Source organism: Cetorhinus maximus, chromosome 4 (genome assembly GCF_964194155.1).
Source record: "Cetorhinus maximus chromosome 4, sCetMax3.hap1.1, whole genome shotgun sequence".
NCBI lineage: Eukaryota > Metazoa > Chordata > Chondrichthyes > Lamniformes > Cetorhinidae > Cetorhinus > Cetorhinus maximus.
In genome coordinates this window covers 142180907-142201177 of record NC_135882.1, presented here as the reverse complement: position 1 = coordinate 142201177, position 20271 = coordinate 142180907, and the positions used below count along the sequence as shown (strand labels likewise).

Here is a 20271-nt window from a genome sequence, read left to right as displayed (position 1 = left end):
GTGTATTGGAATACCTTCCACTTTCCTGATCAGTGCAGCTCCAACAACACTCAAGAAGCTGGACACATTGCAGGACAAAGCAGCCCCCTCGATTGGCACCCTATTCACCAACTTCAACATCCACTCCTTCAACCACCACTGCACAGTGGCAGCAGTGTGTACCATCTACAAGTTGCAATGCAGCAACTCACCAAGGCTCCTTAAAAGCACTTGCAAAACCCACAACCTCTACCTCCAAGGACAAGAGCAGCAGTTGCATAGGATCACCACTGCAATTTCCCCTCCAAGCCACACACCACCCTGACTTGGAACTATATTGCCGTTCCTCCAATGTCGCTGGATCAAAATCCTGGAACTGCCCCCCACCCACCGCCCCTTACAGCACTGTGGGTGTACCTATACCACATGGACTGCAGTGGTTCAACGCAGTGCCTCATCACCACTTTCTCAAGGGCAATTAGGGATGGACAATAAAAACAGCTAGCCTAGCCAATGACGCCCACGTCCCATGAATAAGAATTTTTAAAAAGTGCTTTGGAACGGCCTGAATATAAATATAAGCACTGTAATTAAGCATTCTCCCAACATTTTTGGTCTTCACTGTAAAAAGGTAGTTTCCATAATAAAAACAGAGAACACTGGAAACACTCAGCAGGTCTGGCAGCACTTGCGGAGAGAGAAACAGTTAAATGTTTCAGGTCTGTGACCTTTAATTAGAACCGGAAAAAGTTAAAAATGTAATAGGTTTTAAGCAGGTGAAAGTTGTGAGGGTGAGGGAAAAAAAAAGGAAGGCCTAGAATAGGGTAGAAGGGGAGACGACTAAATGAAAAAGGGTGCAAGGGCGAAGAGAGTGGTGGAGGACAAGTAAAGAAACAAAAGATGTGTCATCAAAACAAAAGGCGAGGGGGCAGAATGATGAACAGCAAAAACAAGTGAAAGAGAAGATAAAACCAAAATCTGCGAAGAAAAAGGTTGCAGTTTGAAATCGGTGAACTCAGTGTTGAATCTGGAAGGCTATAAACTCGTCAGCATGGGAGCAAGGCGGAAAATTAAAATGGCAGGCGACACGATGTTCAGGATCATGCTTGCAGACTGAGTGGAGGTGTTCCACAAGGTGGTCACCTAATCTCTAACTTTGTCTCCCCAATGTAGAGCAGATACAATTGTAAGCAGCAAATATATGCACTAAATTGAAAGTACATGTTTTTTCACTGGAAGGAGTGTTTGGGGCCTTGGATGGTGAGGAGAGAAGAGATGAGAGGGCAGGTTTTTCATCTCATGCACTTGCATGGAGAGCTGCCATGGAAATGGGAGGGTTGCTGGGGGTCGATTGAAGAGCAGACCAGAATGTCATGGAGGGAAAGGACCTTTCAGAATGCTGAAAACAGAGGAGAAGGGAAGATGTGTGATGGTGGCATCACGCTAGAGGTGACAGAAATGGCAGAGGGTGATCTGTTGAATGCAAAAGCTGGAGTGGAAAGTGAGGACAAGGGAATGTCTAGCATGGTTATGGAGGTAGGTGAAGCGATGAGAGAAGTACAGAAAATGGGACCGACATGATCGAGAGCCCTGTCAACCACAGTGGGGAGGAATCTTTGATTGAGGGAAAAAGGAAGACATAATAGAAGTGCTGTTATGAAAGGACAGATGCGACAGAGACAACAGAGACAGAGAAACTGGGAGAATGGAATAGAGTCCTTATAAGAAGTCAGGTGTGAGGAAGTGTAGTCAAGGTAGCTGAGGGAGTCAGTTGGATTATTGTGAGTATTTGCTCCATTCATGATAATAGGCTGAGAAGGTAGGGAAAAGAAGAGGCCCAGGCGGACCATGTAAGCTAAAAGACAAGGGTGGAAATTAGAAACAAAATTGACAAAATTTTCCAGTTCACGACAAGAGCAGGAAACTGCAGCGACAGTCATGAGTGTACCAGAAAAAAAGGTGAGGAAGAGGGCCCAAGTAGAACTGCAATAAGGAATGTTCCACATATTCCATAATAACCCAATCAGGCATAAATTGGGTTCATGCGAGTACCCAAAGCAACAACTTTAATTTGGAGGAAGGTGAGTGGAGTTGAAAAAGAAGCTTTCAATGTGAGAACAAACTCAGACAGGTGGAGGAGGGAGACTGGCTGGACCTCCATTCAAAGAAGCAGAGAGCTCTGGGGCCATCCCAGTAGGGGATGGAGGCGTAGAGAGATTGGACGTCCATGGTGTCACGACAGTGGATTACAGCCCAATTATAGGTGCACTGAACTGTTAAGGGAGACATGATTTTTAAAATGACATACAAACAAAAGTTGGCCGAGAATGTAAAGTAACCACTTTCTGGAAAATTCCTATATGGATTACACTTGACTGATTAGTCCAGAGAGACCTTGGAATGTCGCACTAGAAAAGGTGTCAAGGCCTACTTCAGATAGAAACACTTGAAAGGAAGAGATGAAATGCAAAGGGCTGAACTTTAATCTCCTGTGGTTACGGAGACAATGGAGACTGCCACTTCTCAGCAAAACAACCAAAACCATCTCCTGTTGAGTTTAAAACTCAATGGGGAAATGATCCGAGTTGAAAGAAAACAGACTCTTCCCTTCCAGGAATACACAAGGAAATGGGTTAAAAGGCTAGATGCATGCCTGATCTGTGTGTTCTAGTTCTGGTGTGCTAGTGAGAGTCACAGCAGAAGATGATCGACTAGATGCTGACATACCTCCAGCAATAGACTTGGATCGAATAGACTTTCCCACGTCATATCTTTATTGAGATTCATAGCAATACTAAATCCTTGAAATCTCCATTAGAAAACATGGTAAAATTCTGGCTTAAAGGGTCCTTCTTTCTTCATTTATATAAAGGGTCACACCAGTGTCAAATTCCTACAAAATTAACCACAGGCTTTTTCCTTCCTGTTACAGTGGCTACTGAAGATAGATTAGTATATTGCTGTCTCTAATGTATTTACAGCTCTTATTTCTCATCCACATGCTACCCGCTCCTTTACATCATACAAAAACACAATATTACACTGACGATACCCAACTCTACCTCACGGCTTTTGATTCTTTCACCATCACTAAATTATCAGACTGTTGTTCAACATTCTGTACTGGATGAGCAGTAATTTCCTCCAATTAAATATTGAAAAGGCCAAATTCATTGTCTTCAGTTCCGCTACAAATTCTATTTCCTAGCTACTGACTTTCCCTGGAAACTGGCTAAGGCTGAACCCTGGTGTTAAATTTGACCCCGAGATGAACTTCCGGCCTCATATCTACTATTAAAAACATCTATTTCCACCCCACAACAGTAACATCCAAGTCAACCCTGCCTCAGTTCATTTGCTCCTTAGATTCTCATTCATGCCTTTGTTACCTCTAGCCATTACTACTCCAGTGCCCTCCTCCCTGCCCTCCCAAATTCTACCATCTATACATTTGAGTTCATCAAAAACTCTGTTGCCAGTGTTCTTACTTGCCCAAGTCCTGCGCTCAGCGGCTTTTAATGACTTCCAGTTAAGCAACGATTCCATCTTTGCTTTAAAATTCCTCCATGACCTCGGCCCTCGCCATCTCAATAATCTCCTCCGGCCTCAAATCTCCAATTATGTGTTCCACCATTGGTGGTTGCGATTTCAGCTGCCTAACCCTCAGCTCTATAATTCCCATCTTAAACCTCTGACTCTCGGCCTGTCTTTTCTCCTTTAAGATACTCTTTGAAAGCTTTTGGTCACCTGCTCTAATTTCACCTTGCGGTTCAGCGTCAAATTTTGCTTTATAACACTTCTGTGAATCACTTGGGACATTAAAATACACTATATAAATATCAGTTGTTTTTGCTGTTGTCCTGAAAGTATAATATTCCTCAAATTATAAAAATACAAATTTTCCTTTTTTTTCTACAAAAGTTTTCACTGAACTCAGAAAAACCATTTGAAAGCTCCAAATTTAAGACAACTTAAACTTTGCTGCAAATGATGTAAATTGCACTCCTAAATAATAGTTTAAAATTAAAGAGAGGGGAAAAATAGGGAGGAGGCTCTCAATGCTGATACCAAGGTAAGGCAAGGTTTCAAATAGGCTGTCCTCCATGACATACCAATGTTTCAATATGCTTCAAAGATATTCACAAGCTGTAAAATGCTTTGAGCCATCCTGAGGTCGAGAAAGAGGTTATGTAAATGCTAGTCTTTCCTTCATACGGGTTTCTTCCTCCCCTTTTTGCATCACACTGAAAACAAAACTCATTGCACCAACTACTCTAATTCTCTTTCTCCTGGGAGTTCAAAAACATAGAACTCCTTGTGGCAAAAATTAAGTATTTTGTTCAACAGCATAACTCCTTTCAATCTCTGTCAGTACAAGGGTTATAGCCAGCTTCACTCACAAAGGTCACATGCTGGCTTAACTCCACACAACCATTGCAACAACTGGCTTGTTTGACACTGATACATAGGGTTAGGTGGGAGAGTGCAAGTCACTCAATTCAAATACAAACCTCTTGAAATTGATTCAAATATGCGCTTTAAAAAAATGAGTTATTTAATTTAACATGGTCCATGTTACTTTTTTGGAAAATATTATCAGTGTGTCTTTTTCAAATTCATTACTCTGTAACTTGGAAGAGATAAAAGCCAGGTAATTTTTATAAATGGTGTGAAAGGAAAATAACTTACTCTAAGAACATTACATATATCATAGTTCTATACAACAGTTGAGCAGTATTTTCTACCACATAAAGAGCTAAGTTTAACAACTTAAAAATAAATATATGTTCTGCTAATACGCACTTCTTTTACTGTTTAAAAAAAAATTTTGGCAGTTAAGCCCTGTAGTGTTATTTTGACATCTTTCCAAAGACAATAAAAGGTCACACAGGCATGAGTTAAGTCAACTAGCTGCAATAAACCAAACAGTGTCCTTTGTTCAAGGGATGCTACAAATTTATATCAATAGGTGCATAGTCTAAAAACGTAGAAGTCTAAGATATCAAGAGCAAGAATAAGAAACCCTCCAAAATACAACCCTATTCACTCAGATTTACAGGCTTTTAAAACCCATGACATCAGCTGTAATTTTAATCACATCATCTTTCTTTCCAGCCTTGATTTGTATTGCTGGCCCTCCATCTAGCCAAACCATGCTTAAAAACTGTTTCATACCTGATCAGGCACATGGTGGCTTCCAATACCATCTTCCAGCATTTCTAAACCGTCTCCACTCACAGCTTTTGATGCCAATAGACCTGCAGAACAGACAAGTTGTGTACACGTTTATGAAACAACCCCACTGTCAACATATTTACTCACTTCCAATAAAGTATAAGACAAGCAAAATCATTAAAACAATTTTAATGTCCCATGTTTCTTAAATCTTCAAAGGGATCTGAATTATTGGCAAAAAATCCACAGATGAGATGACAAAGTTTTTTATGCTATAGTGACTATGATCTAGAATGCATTTGCTGAATGGTAATGGAAGTAGATTCATTAGTAACTTAATTGCAGGGCTACGTGGGGAAAAAAGTAATTCAACAACATTTGCAAAGATCCGGCACAGGCATGATGAACTGAATGGCCTCCTTCTGCGCAATAAGGCTTTATGTTGATGAAAGAACAGGGCGTCAACTTTTCAAACAGCTCAGATGGACTCAATCATGATACAGTCAAGCTGTAGCAACTGTCTACAATGCCAAGTAGAAACTTGGCCGCCTACATTACAACAATAACTGCACTCAAAAGTACTTCATTTACTGTAAAGCACTTTAGGATGTCACATGGTCATGAAAGATTTGATAAAAATCGAAGTCTTCCTTTCTTCTTGGTTTTGATGCCGAATAACAGTGAAGCCTGATAGTGTTACATCTATGACAATTGCGTCAATCTCCAGCTCTGATATCTAATGGGTTGAAAAGATTAGCTATTGAGCCAGATTTAATCCAAACGATAATTCTAGAGTAGTTGCTCTCTCCTCCAAAATAAGATGGTGGCAGAGAAAAAAAATGCACAAAATATTGTAGTTAGGAAAAAAAGGGGCAGAGAATGGAATAAGGAACACTATTTATGAAAGATACCGATAAAAATGCACAAAAGGAAAATGGAGAGGAAAACCGATTCTTTTCTGCAGACATCAGAATTCCCAAGTAAACTTGACCAATTTCATCAACATAAAGAAGTGGTTTTGCTTGACAATGGCCTTTTTGTACATTATAGGCAAGGCCACTGTTTTTCCATGTTTGTGTAAAAATTGAGAAAATTGCAGACCACCAAATAAAAAAGCTCCAATTTCTATGTAATAAAGCAGAACTACATTTATTCAATCACCATAAGCCCGGTAGCTAATAATCAAGATCATATGCATATACGAATTCGACCCCTCGAGCCTGCTCCGCCATTTGAAATTATCATGGCTTATCAGAACGTGGTCTCTCCCTTCCTGTCTGCTCCCTAAACCCTTCGACTCCCTTGTCAACCAAGAATCTATCGAACTCAGCCTTAAAATTATTCAATTACCTTGCCTCTACTGCTCTCTAGGAAAGAGAATTCCACAGACAAACAACCTGCTAAGACAAAACATTTTTTTCTGATCTGTCTTAAATTAATGAATTAACCTATATACTAACTCTTTGTGATTCATGTACCAGGACACCCAGATCCTTTTGTACCGCTGAGTTCTGCAATCTCTCTCCATTAAAATAGTATGCTGCTTTTCTATTCTTCCTGCCAAAGTGGACAAGTTCTCATTTCCCACATACTTCATCTGCCAAATTTTTGCCCATTCGCTTAACCTATGTCCCTTTGCAGGCTCCTTATGTTCTCTTCACCACTTACCCTCCTATTTATCTTTGTCGCATCAGCAAATTTAGCGACAATACATTTGATCCCTTCAGCCAAGCCACTGCTATAGATTGTAAATAGTTGAGGCCCCAGCACTGATCCCTGTTGCAGTCCACTCGTTGCATCTCGCCAGCCTGTAAATAACCCATTTATGCCTACTCTGTTTCCTGTTAGTTAACCAATCCTCTATCCATGCACTTAGCACTGAACCAGCAAACCTGCACCCAAGCTGTTCATACTTCAGTAATTGTGCTGTGTTCCTATGGGGAAGAGGCACAGTGCCTCAAATCTGATAAACAAGCTGCCTCTTGTGAATTTCTCAGCAATGTGTTTTGGAAACTCTTGAACATGTTGATGGGTTTTTACGCACAGCAGACACCCGAATGACCAAAAACAAAATAGGCCTCCATTTGTTTGAGGGGTGAACTATGAAATATGATTGTGCCAGAGTGGTCTGAATTTTCAGTTTGTTCTAACCTGTGATTTTGTTGAGACGTGCCCTTTTTGCCTGAAATGAGCAGATAACACTGGTTTTCCTCTTCCTTGCTCCCGATGTTTCTGCTTGTCCTGAAGTCTGCTTTGGCTCATCAAAGGTCAATGGCTCAGAGTTTCCTAAGTAATATAAATTCAGCCATTAAGGTTCAACATGTAAGCACAGAATTATACTGAAATTAATTTAGATTGAAAGTTTATTTACTTTAAATAGAGGCCACTAAACTCTTACAGTGAAGTCCTTCACTGCAGTAATCACTCTGATCTTTGCCAATTAAACAGAGATCTATCCATGACATTCTTTTTGATGCCAATGCTCTCTCCTGAAAGCAATGAAGTGGTATGTTGTCATCCACCTTGCCCTAATATCTATTCCTCATGGAAACCTGGCCAACTCACTTCATTTCCCTGAAAACTCCTGAATACATATCTGATCTTGAATCCATGTTATTTATCTTCCACCAGTTAATCTTTGATCTGACAATGGCTCAGCAGCCATTATATTCTGTGGCATTTAATCATCTCTATTCTGTATTTTTCTCAAAGTCCTGATCGTGCATTTAAGAATTTTCATGCTGCTTTCTCCTCACCCTCCTTCCATACACCACTGCTAAGTGTTGACTCCTTGAAACTCCACAGGTGCTGCTTGCCCTTTGCTACCTTACCCAAACCAACCGCCTTTTACACACCAGACCTAGACAGTCTATGTCAGGGCAGTAGTCAATCAGAACTATACTTGCGTAAGTGCTTATACAAGTGTACTTCAAAACAGCAATGGATCAGGCAATCCAAAAATCTTTCAGGTTATTAAACTTCTAAACTGAATGTTTACTCCCTTTCACTCAGCTCACTAGCAGCTGAGCCACACGTATCTGAACTGCCTCTATTCCCTGGGAATAATGACAGAAGACGCCTCAGTGGGTTCTAGATAAATACAGCAGTAGGTTCTGGCAGACACATTAACAGATGAACCTGAAAGGGCTGCAAAGCTGACACTCATTTAAAGAGTTAGAAAAAACATCTGTGGTTTTTCCTGGATTCTTAGCCTTAATTAAGTGCCTAAAGAAAATCCGCTGCCATTTTTGAGAAATTCTAACAAGTGCTTTTCATCCCATCATTTCACAGTTACAAATATAAATTTCTTGCAGAGGTTAGGTAACCTTCAGCACAAATCAATTTCAAGCTATAAAATGCTATTGTAAAGAATAAAGAATACTTTATACTCAGTTGCCTATGTTCTTTCCTCTAGTCAAAACTAGCAGGTTCAAGCCCCACCCCAATCAGAAATACATAATTTAGGCAGATGCTCTGCTGTTGTATTGAAGGAATGCTGCATTGCCACAGATGCTACCTTTTGGGAGAGGCATTCAATTCAGGTTAGCTAGTCATATCTCTCATTTGCCTGGATAGAAATTGGTTCCCACCTTTGCCTACAGAAAATAAATGCAAAACTACTACAGATGCTGGAAATCTAAAAACAAAATGGTGGAAACACTCAGGAGGCCAGTGTAATTAATTGTCTGAAAATTAAGCACTCTGGGATAGCCCAAGGACATGAAAGCTACTGAGTAAATGCAAATTCTCTCTCTATGTTGGAATGTTTTTGATGCCTTCAGCTGCCTGGGCCACAGAACTCTGGCATTCCCTCCCTAAACCTAAAATGAGTGTATTGCTTCTGTCGAGGATAAACATCAACGGGGGTCAACTGGGTTGAATGGCTCATTACTGTGCTGTAAATTTATTTAAATAGTAACTAGTTCATAGCTCCTAATTCCTAGGATCTGATTCAATTGTGTGCTAGGTGACAAAACAAAAAGTGCCATTTAAAAATTATTAATTTGCCTTCAGTTGCCCAGGCCCCAAGTTCTGGAATTTGCTCCTCAACCTCACCACCTCGGTGCCTCTACTCCTTTACGTCACATCTTAAACCTAACCCACTGACTAATCTTTTGGTCATTTATCCCAATATCTCTCTACATGACTTAATGTTAAATTTTGTCTGATAATACTACTATGTTAAAAGAACAATATAAATGCAAGTTATTGTTATATTAACCTGAGATAGCAACAGATGCAGGCCCTTCTGGTTTTTTGCGTGCTTCATCTTCTGTCTCTTTAACTTCTAACATCGCTCTCTCTTTTTTGAAGTGGGATCCTCTCCCCATTTTTCTCTCCACCTTTTCCTTATTAACTCGGTGCTTACTGACTGTCTTGTTCTTTGCAGCGGCTGCTGCTGTAGCAGCTTTAACAAGAGCTAACCAGTCCTGTAAAGAAAATATTCCATCATTCAGAATCATTTCTTTAGAAAGAGAAAACAAGCTTATTCTCAAAAGTCTCTGCAAGATTATCCATCAATATTTCAAGTTGAATCTCTGGGGTAGCTGATTTTGAGTGCAGTGGCAAAGGTAATACAAATGGCCTCTGTGCCCTGGTTCAGAAGGGAAACATCAGCCAGATCTCACATTCCTTATTGCTATCCAATGACCATAGCTGGAGACTCACATGTGCTTTACTTTAAGACAGAACTGGGCTTGCCTCAATTACTCAGTACTGGATAACCATCGCTATCAGTGGAACCACACTTCAAAACATTAAGGGGCAACACATTCAGACTTGGAGAGAACAGGTAAAAAAATGAGCACCTTTGTGTTTTCCAGTTTATCATAATACGTCTGGTTCAGTAGAGAAGGACCCCTATCAGGTCTGGCTTATGGGTGACTCCAGAAACACACTACATACTTGACTCTTAATGAAGAAAATTAGGGTTGAACAACAAATGCCACCTCATTAGTATCACTCACAGCTCAAGATCTAATAGAAAAATGGTCAAGGCCATTGACTGACAAGGTCAGTGGAAAGTTATAAACATCCTGGTTACTGTGTTTTTTTAAAAATCACTGGGGACCTTTGTATATCAAATGACAGCCTTAGTTTCTTTGCACAGTTTTACCCTGAAAAAAATGTAATACAGTACAATATGGCAGAGAAAAGTTATGGGAAGAAATAAATGCTAATTTGTTCATATTAACATTAATATTATTATTTATATTATTAGATACGCATAAGCAGTTTGCTCATTTCATAATGGCAAGAGAATCACATTGTGCAATACTTTGTACTGTTGCTTAGGGGAAGCTGTGCCCCTTCAGGGATCATGAAGTTAAGCTTCTAAGTCATCAGATCCCAGATGCTTTAAGAGTCCAATGAGGAAACTGTGCGGGGTGAGGTTAACTGCCTTTCTTTCAAAAGAAAGTGATCACTACAAACCTATTGTCGCAGGTAATGACATTGAAATAGCAGAAATATTGAAGTTAATTCACATCAGCATTCACAAGGGCGACTAACAGACAGACATGCCATCAGAAGAAATCAAATAAGAAATAATGATATTTAAAATTGAAAGTGAGGAGATTAATAAACTAATCAAGTTCAAAAAGGCTAATAATAAAGGTCTAGTTGGATTGCATCCACACATTAAAAGTTAGGGAGGAAATTGCAGAGACATCATTGCATATATATATATATATAGAAATCACTTGGAAAAAGGAATAATGCCAAGATCTGTGCAACAGCTTCTGTGATTAATTTATTTAAAATGGTAGACAGTATAAGTTTAGGGAACTATAGAGCTTAATGCTTAGTTTAATGTCAGTGGTAGGTAACACGTTGGGATCTTTGCTCAAAGATCTATTTGCAAAACATCTAGTTAAAAAAGTATAATAGTCAGCATAGGTTTCAAAAGGGAAGGCCACACTTGACCGATCTTATTAAATTCTTTTGAAGTGTCAAAAAAAGTAGATAAGGGTAATATAATTGATGTTATATAATCTGTAGGAGATCTCGTAACACAGTTGGTAGCATCCCTGCCTCTGAGCCAGAAGCTCTGGGCTCAAGTTCCGCTCCAAGGCTTGATGGCCAAAGGAAGATGTATTCATAATGTGGCCAAAATTGGAAGATCTTTCCAATATACACCAATGGCAGGCGATAAGAGCAGGACGGATTCCTGGTCAGCCATGTGATGGAAAGATATTGGCGCCTCTACCAGCACTATCCATAGCTCTCTACAATATGGATGTAAATGTTCCCACAGCAACTCTGACTCCTCCAGGGGGCCGGTTGACTCAGTTGGCTGGGTGGCCGCTGTGGATCAGATTGGTGGCCACAGCAGGGAGTTCAATCCCTAATCTGGCAGGGAGGATCCAGGACCTAACTTCTCTGCCTCCTTGCCCTACCTGTGGATAAAGGGCCCAACTCCTCTGCCTCCTTGCCCTACCTGTGGATAAAGGGCCTAACTCCTCTGCCTCCTTGCCCTACCTGTGGATAAAGGGCCTAACTCCTCTGCCTCCTTGCCCTACCTGTGGTGGAAATCATGGCAGTGTGTGTTGGACCTGCTGTCAGGCAGCAAGTTCAAGAACATATCTGGACTTTCATAGCAGACTACAGTTGTAAAGTTAGAGTACAAGTAGCAGAATACATTGCAAGCTATACAGAAAATAGTTATAGGTAGTTAATCAGATTGGCAAAAGGTAGGAGATGGTGTACCATGGGGATCTGTGCTGGAGCTACTGTTGTTTACCATTTACATAGATTATTTGGACTCAGCAATCAGAAGTACCATATCAAAATTTGCGGATGCCACAAAATTGGGTGTGCGGGGGTAGGGGAGGCGGAGGGTTGTAGTTAATGCAATGGAAGGTCGTGACAAAATGCAAGATGACATCAATAAATTTGCAGAATGTAATTGGAAATTGAATTTCAACACAGATAAGCACGAGGTGGTGCATTTTGGTAGGAAGAGTAAGGACACCATGTACTCTTTGGTAAATAAAGAATCTAAATGGGTTACAGAAGCAAAGAGGTCCAAAGAGTCCAGACTTACAAATCATTAAAAATAGTAGCACAGGCAAATAAGGCTATATAAAATAAACCTGAGTAAAACCATACTTGAACTACTATGCATAGGTCTGGGCTCCATATTGTAAAAATAATACAGAGGCATGGTAAAATGTTCAAAAAAGATTTCACAAAGATGGTGTCAGAACTGGAGAAATTATACCTATCAGGGGAAACTATTCAGCTGAGGCACTTCTCTCAAAAAGACGGAAGGTTAAGGGTGGATTAATTAGCCTTTAAAATTATATAAGAATTTGACGTAAACATAAATAATTTTTTTCATTGTGGGAGACTAAACTAGGTTAGCAATATATTCAATAAGTACAATAGGGAATCCAGGAGAAACATTTTACCAGGGTGGTGATAGAATGAAAATCTTGCTACCAAAGGGAGTAGTTGAGGTGAATAGCAAAGTTGTATTTAGAGGCTAAATAAGCTCATGACAGAGGAACAAATAAAAGAATATACTGAGAAATTATAGGCCAGTTAAGGTACAAGGGAGTTTGGCAAGGTTGGATAGTATTTATTTTAATGCAAGGAGTCTGACGAATAAGGCAGATGAGTTGAGGGCACAAATTAACACGTGGAAGTATGATGTCATTGTTGTCACAGAGACATGGTTGAGAGGGGGGCAGAATTAGCAGCTCAATATTCCAGGATATCAGGTCTTCAGGAAAGACAGGGAAGGAGGTAAAAGAGGCGGGGATATGGATCAGTATTGATCAAGGAATCAATTACAGCATTAAGGAGGGATGACATCTTAGAAGGCTCCTCAAATGAAGCCATATGGGTAGAACTTAAAAACAAAAAGGGAGCAATTACATTGCTGGGAGTGTACTATAGGCAACCAAACAGTCAGAGAGAAATAGAAAAGCAGATATGTAGGCAAATTTCGGAGAAGTGTAAAATTAATAGGGTAGTAATAGTGGGAGACTTCAACTTTCCCAACATTAACTGGGTTAGTCATAGTGTGATAGGTTTAGAGGGAGTGGAATTCTCAAAATGCATCCAGGAGAGCTTTTTAAGCCAGTACGTAGATGGTCCTACAAGAGAGGGGGCGGTCCTGGACTTAATTTTAGGGAATGAAGCTGGGCAAGTGGTAGAGGTATCAGCGGGGGAACATTTTTCAGATAGTGATCATAACTCCATTAGTGATCATAACTCCATTGTTATGGAAAAGGACAAGGGTGGGCCAGAAATCAGAGTTCTAAATTGGGGGAAGGCCGATTTTAATAAGATCAGATATGATTTGGCCAGAGTGGACCGGGAGTAGCTACTTTTAGGTAAATCTGCGACAGAAGAGTGGGACTCATTCAAGAAAGAAATAGGGAGAGTACAGGGCCAATGTATTCCAGTAAAGATAAAGGGTGGGACCAACAAATCCAGGGAACCCTGGATGTCGACGGATATACAGGATTGGATAAAGAGAAAGAGGGAGGCTTATGGCAGATACCGAGGGCTCAAAAAAATGGAAGCCCTAGAGGAGTAGAGAATGTGTAGGGGGGAACTTATAAAGGAAATTAGGAAAGCAAAAAGGGGGCATGAAAAAACATTGGCAGGTAAAATAAAGGAAAGTCCAAAGTTACTTTACAGGTACATTAAGATTAAGAGGATAACTAGGGAAAGAGTAAGGCCCTTTAAGGACCAAAGTGGTAATTTGTGTGTGGAGCCGGAAGACGTAGGTAGGGTCCTAACGCATACTTTGTGTCGGTGTTCACAAGTGAGCGGAACGACATGGGTATGGAAATCAGGCAGAAGGACTGTGATATAATTAAAGAAACTAGCGTAGAAAAGGAGGAGGTTCTAAGTGGTCTGGCATCCTTAATGGTAGATAAATCTCCAGGCCCGGATGAAACGTGCCCCAGGCTGTTGAGTGAGGCAAGGGAGGAGATAGCAGGGGCGCTGGCAATAATTTTCAATACCCCTCTGGCCACAGGAGAGGTGCCAGAGGACTGGAGGACAGCTAATGTGGTACCATTATTCAAGAAGGGAGGAAGGGATAAACCAGGGAACTGCAGGCCAGTCAGTCTAACCTCAGTAGTGGGGAAACTATTGGAAGCAATTCTGAGGGACAGAATTAATCTACACTTGGAGAGGCAGGGATTAATCAAGGACAGTCAGCATGGTTTTGTTAAGGGGAGGTCATGTCTGACCAATTTGATTGAATTTTTCGAAGAGGTGACCAGGTGTGTAGATGAGGGCAACGCATTTGATGTAGTCTACTTGGGCTTCAGCAAGGCTTTTGATAAGGTCCCACATAGGAGACTGACAAAAAAAGGTAAGAGCCCATGGGATCCATGGCAATTTAGCAAATTGGATCCAGAACAGCGGGCCAGGTAGATAAGGTGATTAAGAAGGCACATGGGGTATTTACCTTTATTAGCTGAGGCACTGAATATAACAGCAGGGAGGTTATGCTGGAACTGTATAAAATGCTGGTTATACCATAGCTAGAGTATTGCATGCAATTCTGGAATCCACATTATAGGAAGGATGTGATTGCACTAGACAAAGTGCAGAGGAGATTTATCAGGATGTTGCCTGGGCTGGAGAGTTTTAGTTATGAGGAGAGGTTGGATAGACTGGGGTTATTTTCCCTAGAGCAGGAGATTGAGGGGGGACATGATTGGGGTGTATAAAATTATGGAGGGGCATGGATAGGGTAGACAGGGAGGAACTTTTCCCCTTAGTGGAGGGATCAATAACCAGGGGGCATAGATTTAAGGTGAGGGGCAGGAGGCTTAGAGGGATGTGAGGAAAAGGTTTTTCACCCAGAGGGTGGAGGGAATCTGGAACTCACTGCCTGAAAGGGTGGTAGAGGCAGAAACCCTCATAACATTTAAGAAGTATTTGGATGTGCACTTGCGATGCCATGGCATACAAGGCTATGGGCCTAGTGCTGGAAAACGGGATTAGAATAGGTAGGTACTTGTTTGGTGTTCTGTTGAAGAGTCATACGGACTCAAAACATTAACTGTGTTCCTCTCCTCAGATGCTGTCACCTCTGCTGAGTTTTTCCAGGTATTTTTGTTTTTGTACTTGTTTGACCGGCGCAGACTCGATGGGCCAAAGGGCCTTTTTCTGTGCTGTAGACCTCTATGACTCTATGATAGGGTTAGATCAAGTAGTGTGGAAGGCGGCTTGTGTGCAGCATGCACACAACATTGCTCGAACAGCATGAACCAGTTGGCCGAATGACCCGTTTCTGCGCTATACATTCTACATAATTACTGTGGCAGACTGGCATTTGAATTAATCAGCTGCTGAGTTTTTGAATGCATTTGTCTATAAATAATTGCAACAGAAAAACACAGGAAATGTAATATTAAGGACAGGAAATGGATAACCATGTACCTTTCTAACATAATGTTTTTCACTATAATAGGGAAGGCCCTCCATTGTAAATTCTTTAACAAGTTGCTTTAATGAATTGTCTTTATTACAAATTTACCACAATTACATGGCCTTCCAGAGGTGCACCAATCTTTATTGTATAGAACCACATAGATGGAGATCATTTAACCCACTGAGTATTTCCAGTTTTTTGCTCAAGTAATTGAAAGCTAATCCCACATGTCCAAAGCAAGATGCAACCTGGCTCAAGATTCACCTACTTCGCAGCACATTATGCGAGCTCCTGCAAGCTCTGGTTCAACAACAGAAACAAGAGTTCAAATGCAATTTCTGTCACTGAACCACAGCATCCCAATCCCACCTCCCTTTTTGACTGCTCAACTCATTATGATGGTGCTGGAAGTTCCAAGTTTAGTGATAATGTTACAACACTTGCTCACTTCCACTTCAGAAATGGTGCCTATGTGACAAGTTAGCCAGCCAATATGCTTATTTTATTTCCTTTAAACTTATCTGTAAGATATACACTCAGTTGTACATTGCAGTTCATTCCTAATCAAATGTCTCATGGCTCAATGAAACACAGGATACTCCCCTCCAATGTAATAAAGCTAATAAAATGGATTTTTTAGAATATATAAATTAAATGCCCACAAATATTCAGGCACTATTCAAGTTTGACAGAAATGTAATGATGATTTCCAATTGTTCCCTATCCTCATGATAATAAAGAATTTTAAATGAGACACGGAGTCGGCTCTCTCCTAAATTCCAGACACAGCAGCAGTGGGGATGAAGTAGTATGTTAAAAAATGCACTCCAGTCCCTCAGGTAGTTTTTTATTGAGTATCCAAAACAACACACCAGAGACACATTAGGGTCAAAAGTCAGTCTGTACTGCATTAAGTTGATCCCTGCCAGGGTAATGGTAGAGGTGCTACAATTAGTTTTAGTGCCCGGAAGTTAGTCTGGGGCAGGGGAAGATGGAGTTGGTGAACAGGCCACGGCTCCCCTCCTGATAACTATAAAACCCATTCTCCAGAATTTATGCATGTGGAAATCATCCGAGGATAGAGTTAGGCTTAGCATGGAAAAACCAAGTTCACATAGAAATAATGGTCACTTAGGTGAGGAATGAAAAGAGCAGCTAGTAACTATACAACTAGAGCCCAACACAGAGAGATAATCATTAGGAGAGGAGGAAGGTATGAAAAATGGTAGGGGAAATGGGAAGAAATACAATTACAACAATTTTCCAAATTATAGCCTGTTAGTACTATGCCAACAGCACATCCTTCACAGTCAACTGATCAAAGGCTTACCTGCCCTTTGGCATCTTCAGGCATTGATTTTATATGCATTCGCTTCAGAGAGCGTATAACTCCATCATAAAACTGCACTGTGTAAGTACCTATGAAGAGTTAATTAAAACAGTTACAATCAATTCACTTAGGAGAACACATTGCAAGATAAACAGAAATCTGAAAGCACTTGTATCTATGTTGAGTCAGCCACAAAAAAGGTTTAATTTGAAATTTTTTATCTAACTATTTTGTTCCCATGACTCTTGATCGTACCATCAATCTGAATTGCAGACAGGTCAGATCTTGTCAGATTATTAGTTGGTTACCAAAGCTACATACTGCATAGCAAGTCTGATAAAATACAACCCACTCAATTTTTTTTTGTTAATGCAAGCCTTTACAGTAAAGTTTTAATAGTCCCTACAGAAGGGAAGATAAAAGTTTAGCTCTCATCATTTTCTACTACTGAATGATGGAGACAGTAGACTCAGTAATCAACAACAAAAAATGCTAAAGGATCCTTAACACAGAAAAAACCAGGGCCAGAATTTTCCCGTCGGCGATTTGGAGGCGGGGCCCGCTCACTGACAGGAAAATGACACGGGATGACGTCAGTCATCCCGGTCCATTTAAATATTGAGGAAGGTGGGCAGACAGCGAAATCAGCTGTCCGCCCGCCGACCTGTCAATGGCCAATTAAGGCCAGTGACAGGCTAATTATCATTAAAGACCTTGCCCGTTCAACCTTAAGGCTGGTGGGCAGGCCAGGAGCCCCAGCGGGCTCCTGATAATACATGAAAACTCATCCACTGGTGGGATGAGGTTTCATGTCTGTTTTTAAAAAGTTTAATAAAATTTATATCCTTTTTATTAACATGTCCCATCTTATATTTTTCTATTTTTAATGCTTTTTACACTGTCAGTGGTCTCCTTGAGACACCACTTAGTCTCAGGGAGCAGTGCGCTCTTTCGCATGCATGCGCGAAAGAGCGCACTTTGACAGATGGGGAATCCCTCCACCCCTCGCATAGCGCTTCCTGTCGGGCAGGCCGTTGGGAGGGCCTTAATTGGCCCGCCCACTCAAAATGGCGGTGGGCCCCATTTCGGCAGCGGAGTTCGGCTGCCCGCACGCCGCCGAGCCGGAGGGGCCCGCCTGCCCATCAAGGTAAGAATTCTGGCCCAGGTGTAGAGGTTTAAGGAAAAAAAAAGTGCTGCAGAACCAAAGGGGGCTCACTTATGACCAAATCAAGGAGGTGAGTTTTAAAGCAGCGTTTACAGGAGGAAAAGGGGCTCCAGAGCACGAGTCCGAATAGCTGAAGGCACAGTCACCAATAATAGTGACGGAAATTAAAAGTACACATGAGAAACTTGAGGTGTGGGGAGAGGAGGTCGAAGAGAACATGTTGCTGCAGGTAATTAAAGAGATAGAGAGTGATTTAAACACATGAACAAGGTTTAAGATTTGAGACATTGGGAGACTGGAAGCCAATATACGCCAGCAAGGACAGAAGTGATGGTCAAGCAGGACAGGATGTAGTCAAGTTCTTGATGAGGTGAAGTTTCCAAAGGCTGAAAGATGACCACAGAAATAATTATGTCTGCAGTTAACAAAGGAATGGGTGAAAGGGTCAGCAGCTGATAGGCTGTCATAGGGGTGGAGACAGGTGATGTTAAGAGGTAGAAGAAAATAATCAATCATTGTGAAAAAGAAGAATATAAGGCTCGAAACTAAGCTTGGGTCAAATAAGGCACTGAAATTGTTAACAGTCTTGTTCAGCTTGAGAACATGGCTGGGAAGAGGTGCAGGAATTGAGTAAATGGCCAGAGTACTATTTTTAGCAATAGATGAAGATGATAGCTTCAATTTGCCAACGGCTGATTGAAGAAAAGTATAAACATCATACTGAATACCAGATGAGCAGTCAGGAATCAAGAAACAATAAGGATCTTATTAAAAATACTGTAGGTGGGATAAATGCTACTACTTCCCCAAAAACTACTCCAACAGTTATGCTCCCTCCTGGGATTCCATTCTATCATTACTACAATGATCTTTTACCAGTTTTTACATGTAGTTTCTCCTTTCAACATTCACTTAACTTACAGGGACACTGTCTCTTTGACCTTCACCTTCCAGTTCACAGAGTCACGTTACCTCTGCCTGATTATGTTTGTTGATGTGAAGAAACGATTGAGCTATTTTCCTCACTATTCATAGCAGCTTTAAGTAAAGAAAACACTCAATAAGCTGAAAAAAATAAAAGTTGCCTTTTCCTCATTTTCTATCAATTCAAAAGTCAAGCTTCCTTAGCTCTTTCTATTTGACCTTGACAAGGGTCTTTTATTTCAATTTAACTTGTCTTGAGCCACCGCTACCAATTCAACTTTTCCTCTGTCAACTGACTAAAATATAAGCTACACTATAAAAACTAACAAATGCCTCTCTCACGTATGGTATCGTAATGGTTATGTGCTGAACTTAAAACCTACATGTTGAGGGTTCAAATAGCACCACAATAAATTTAAAATTGAATTCAGTAAATTTGCTCATTTGTGAACTATGTTACAGTATCGATGGCTTAGGGATGGTATTCTTTCTTATTTCATAACTATGGTTACTTTTTTAAAAATATATTTTACACAGTTTTTTTTTGCTTCTACTGGTGGCGCATATCTACACATTAACTTGACACTGGTGCGCACAACAAAATTCATTCCACAAACAGATTGAAAAAATTAGAGGGAACACTGCATAAGACACTTTCTTTCCTGAAAAAAAGTAGCCCAAAATTGCCGTGCCTCTTATAATCCAAAAATTACACCCAAATATTTCTTCTTTCCTTTCAAAATCTGGTACATCTTATGGTCTGGCAAATTCAGTATTTACAATGCAAGCTAGCATATGAGCTAGAAAGAGAAGTTGGATGGACGGTAGTTAGTGGCAATTGGTTCAAGATGCGGGTGTCATGGATGAGATGAGCTGAGTGAGCATGGGGCAGATGGAATATTAAGAACAGAGGTTCTGGGTTAAGTTGGGAGATGGCTGAGGGAGATGTGGCTTGGCAAAGACAGCTGAACAGATGCCACTAAATTGGTCACAAAGTAGTGACTGAGTTCCATGCACTTTTTGTTGAGGGTGAAGGGGCAAGGGAGAGGAGTAAAAGAGGTGACTGTTAGTGAAGAAAATAAGTTGGGGTTATCTTTCCTCTCCAGGTTGAATCTAAATGGGCAATTTTGGCCCAATAGAGCTTGATCTGGGGTTGGATGGCTAGACCAGTTATGCCTCATCCAGCTAAAGTCTGCACCCATTCGATTTGAGGAAGAAATGATAAGGGTCATACTTCCGAGAGTAGGAGGGGGAGAGGAAACAAGCTGATGGGTGAGTGCAAGTTTTCCTGGG

The 20271-nt window shown here is 40.8% G+C and overlaps 1 protein-coding gene across 2 annotated transcripts in view; it reads right to left on the bottom strand.

The window, feature by feature from the left end:
- Positions 1 to 20271, bottom strand: part of phf20l1 (PHD finger protein 20 like 1) — a 121932-nt gene that overhangs the window by 76676 nt on the left and 24985 nt on the right. For both annotated transcript variants that reach the window (XM_078540935.1, XM_078540934.1), the window contains exons 6-9: positions 16890 to 16978; positions 9377 to 9584; positions 7306 to 7440; positions 5155 to 5237 (exon numbers count right to left, since the gene is read on the bottom strand). In XM_078540935.1, the coding sequence (XP_078397061.1) occupies positions 5155 to 5237; positions 7306 to 7440; positions 9377 to 9584; positions 16890 to 16978 (515 nt within the window). The remainder of the gene's footprint in view (positions 1 to 5154; positions 5238 to 7305; positions 7441 to 9376; positions 9585 to 16889; positions 16979 to 20271) is intronic.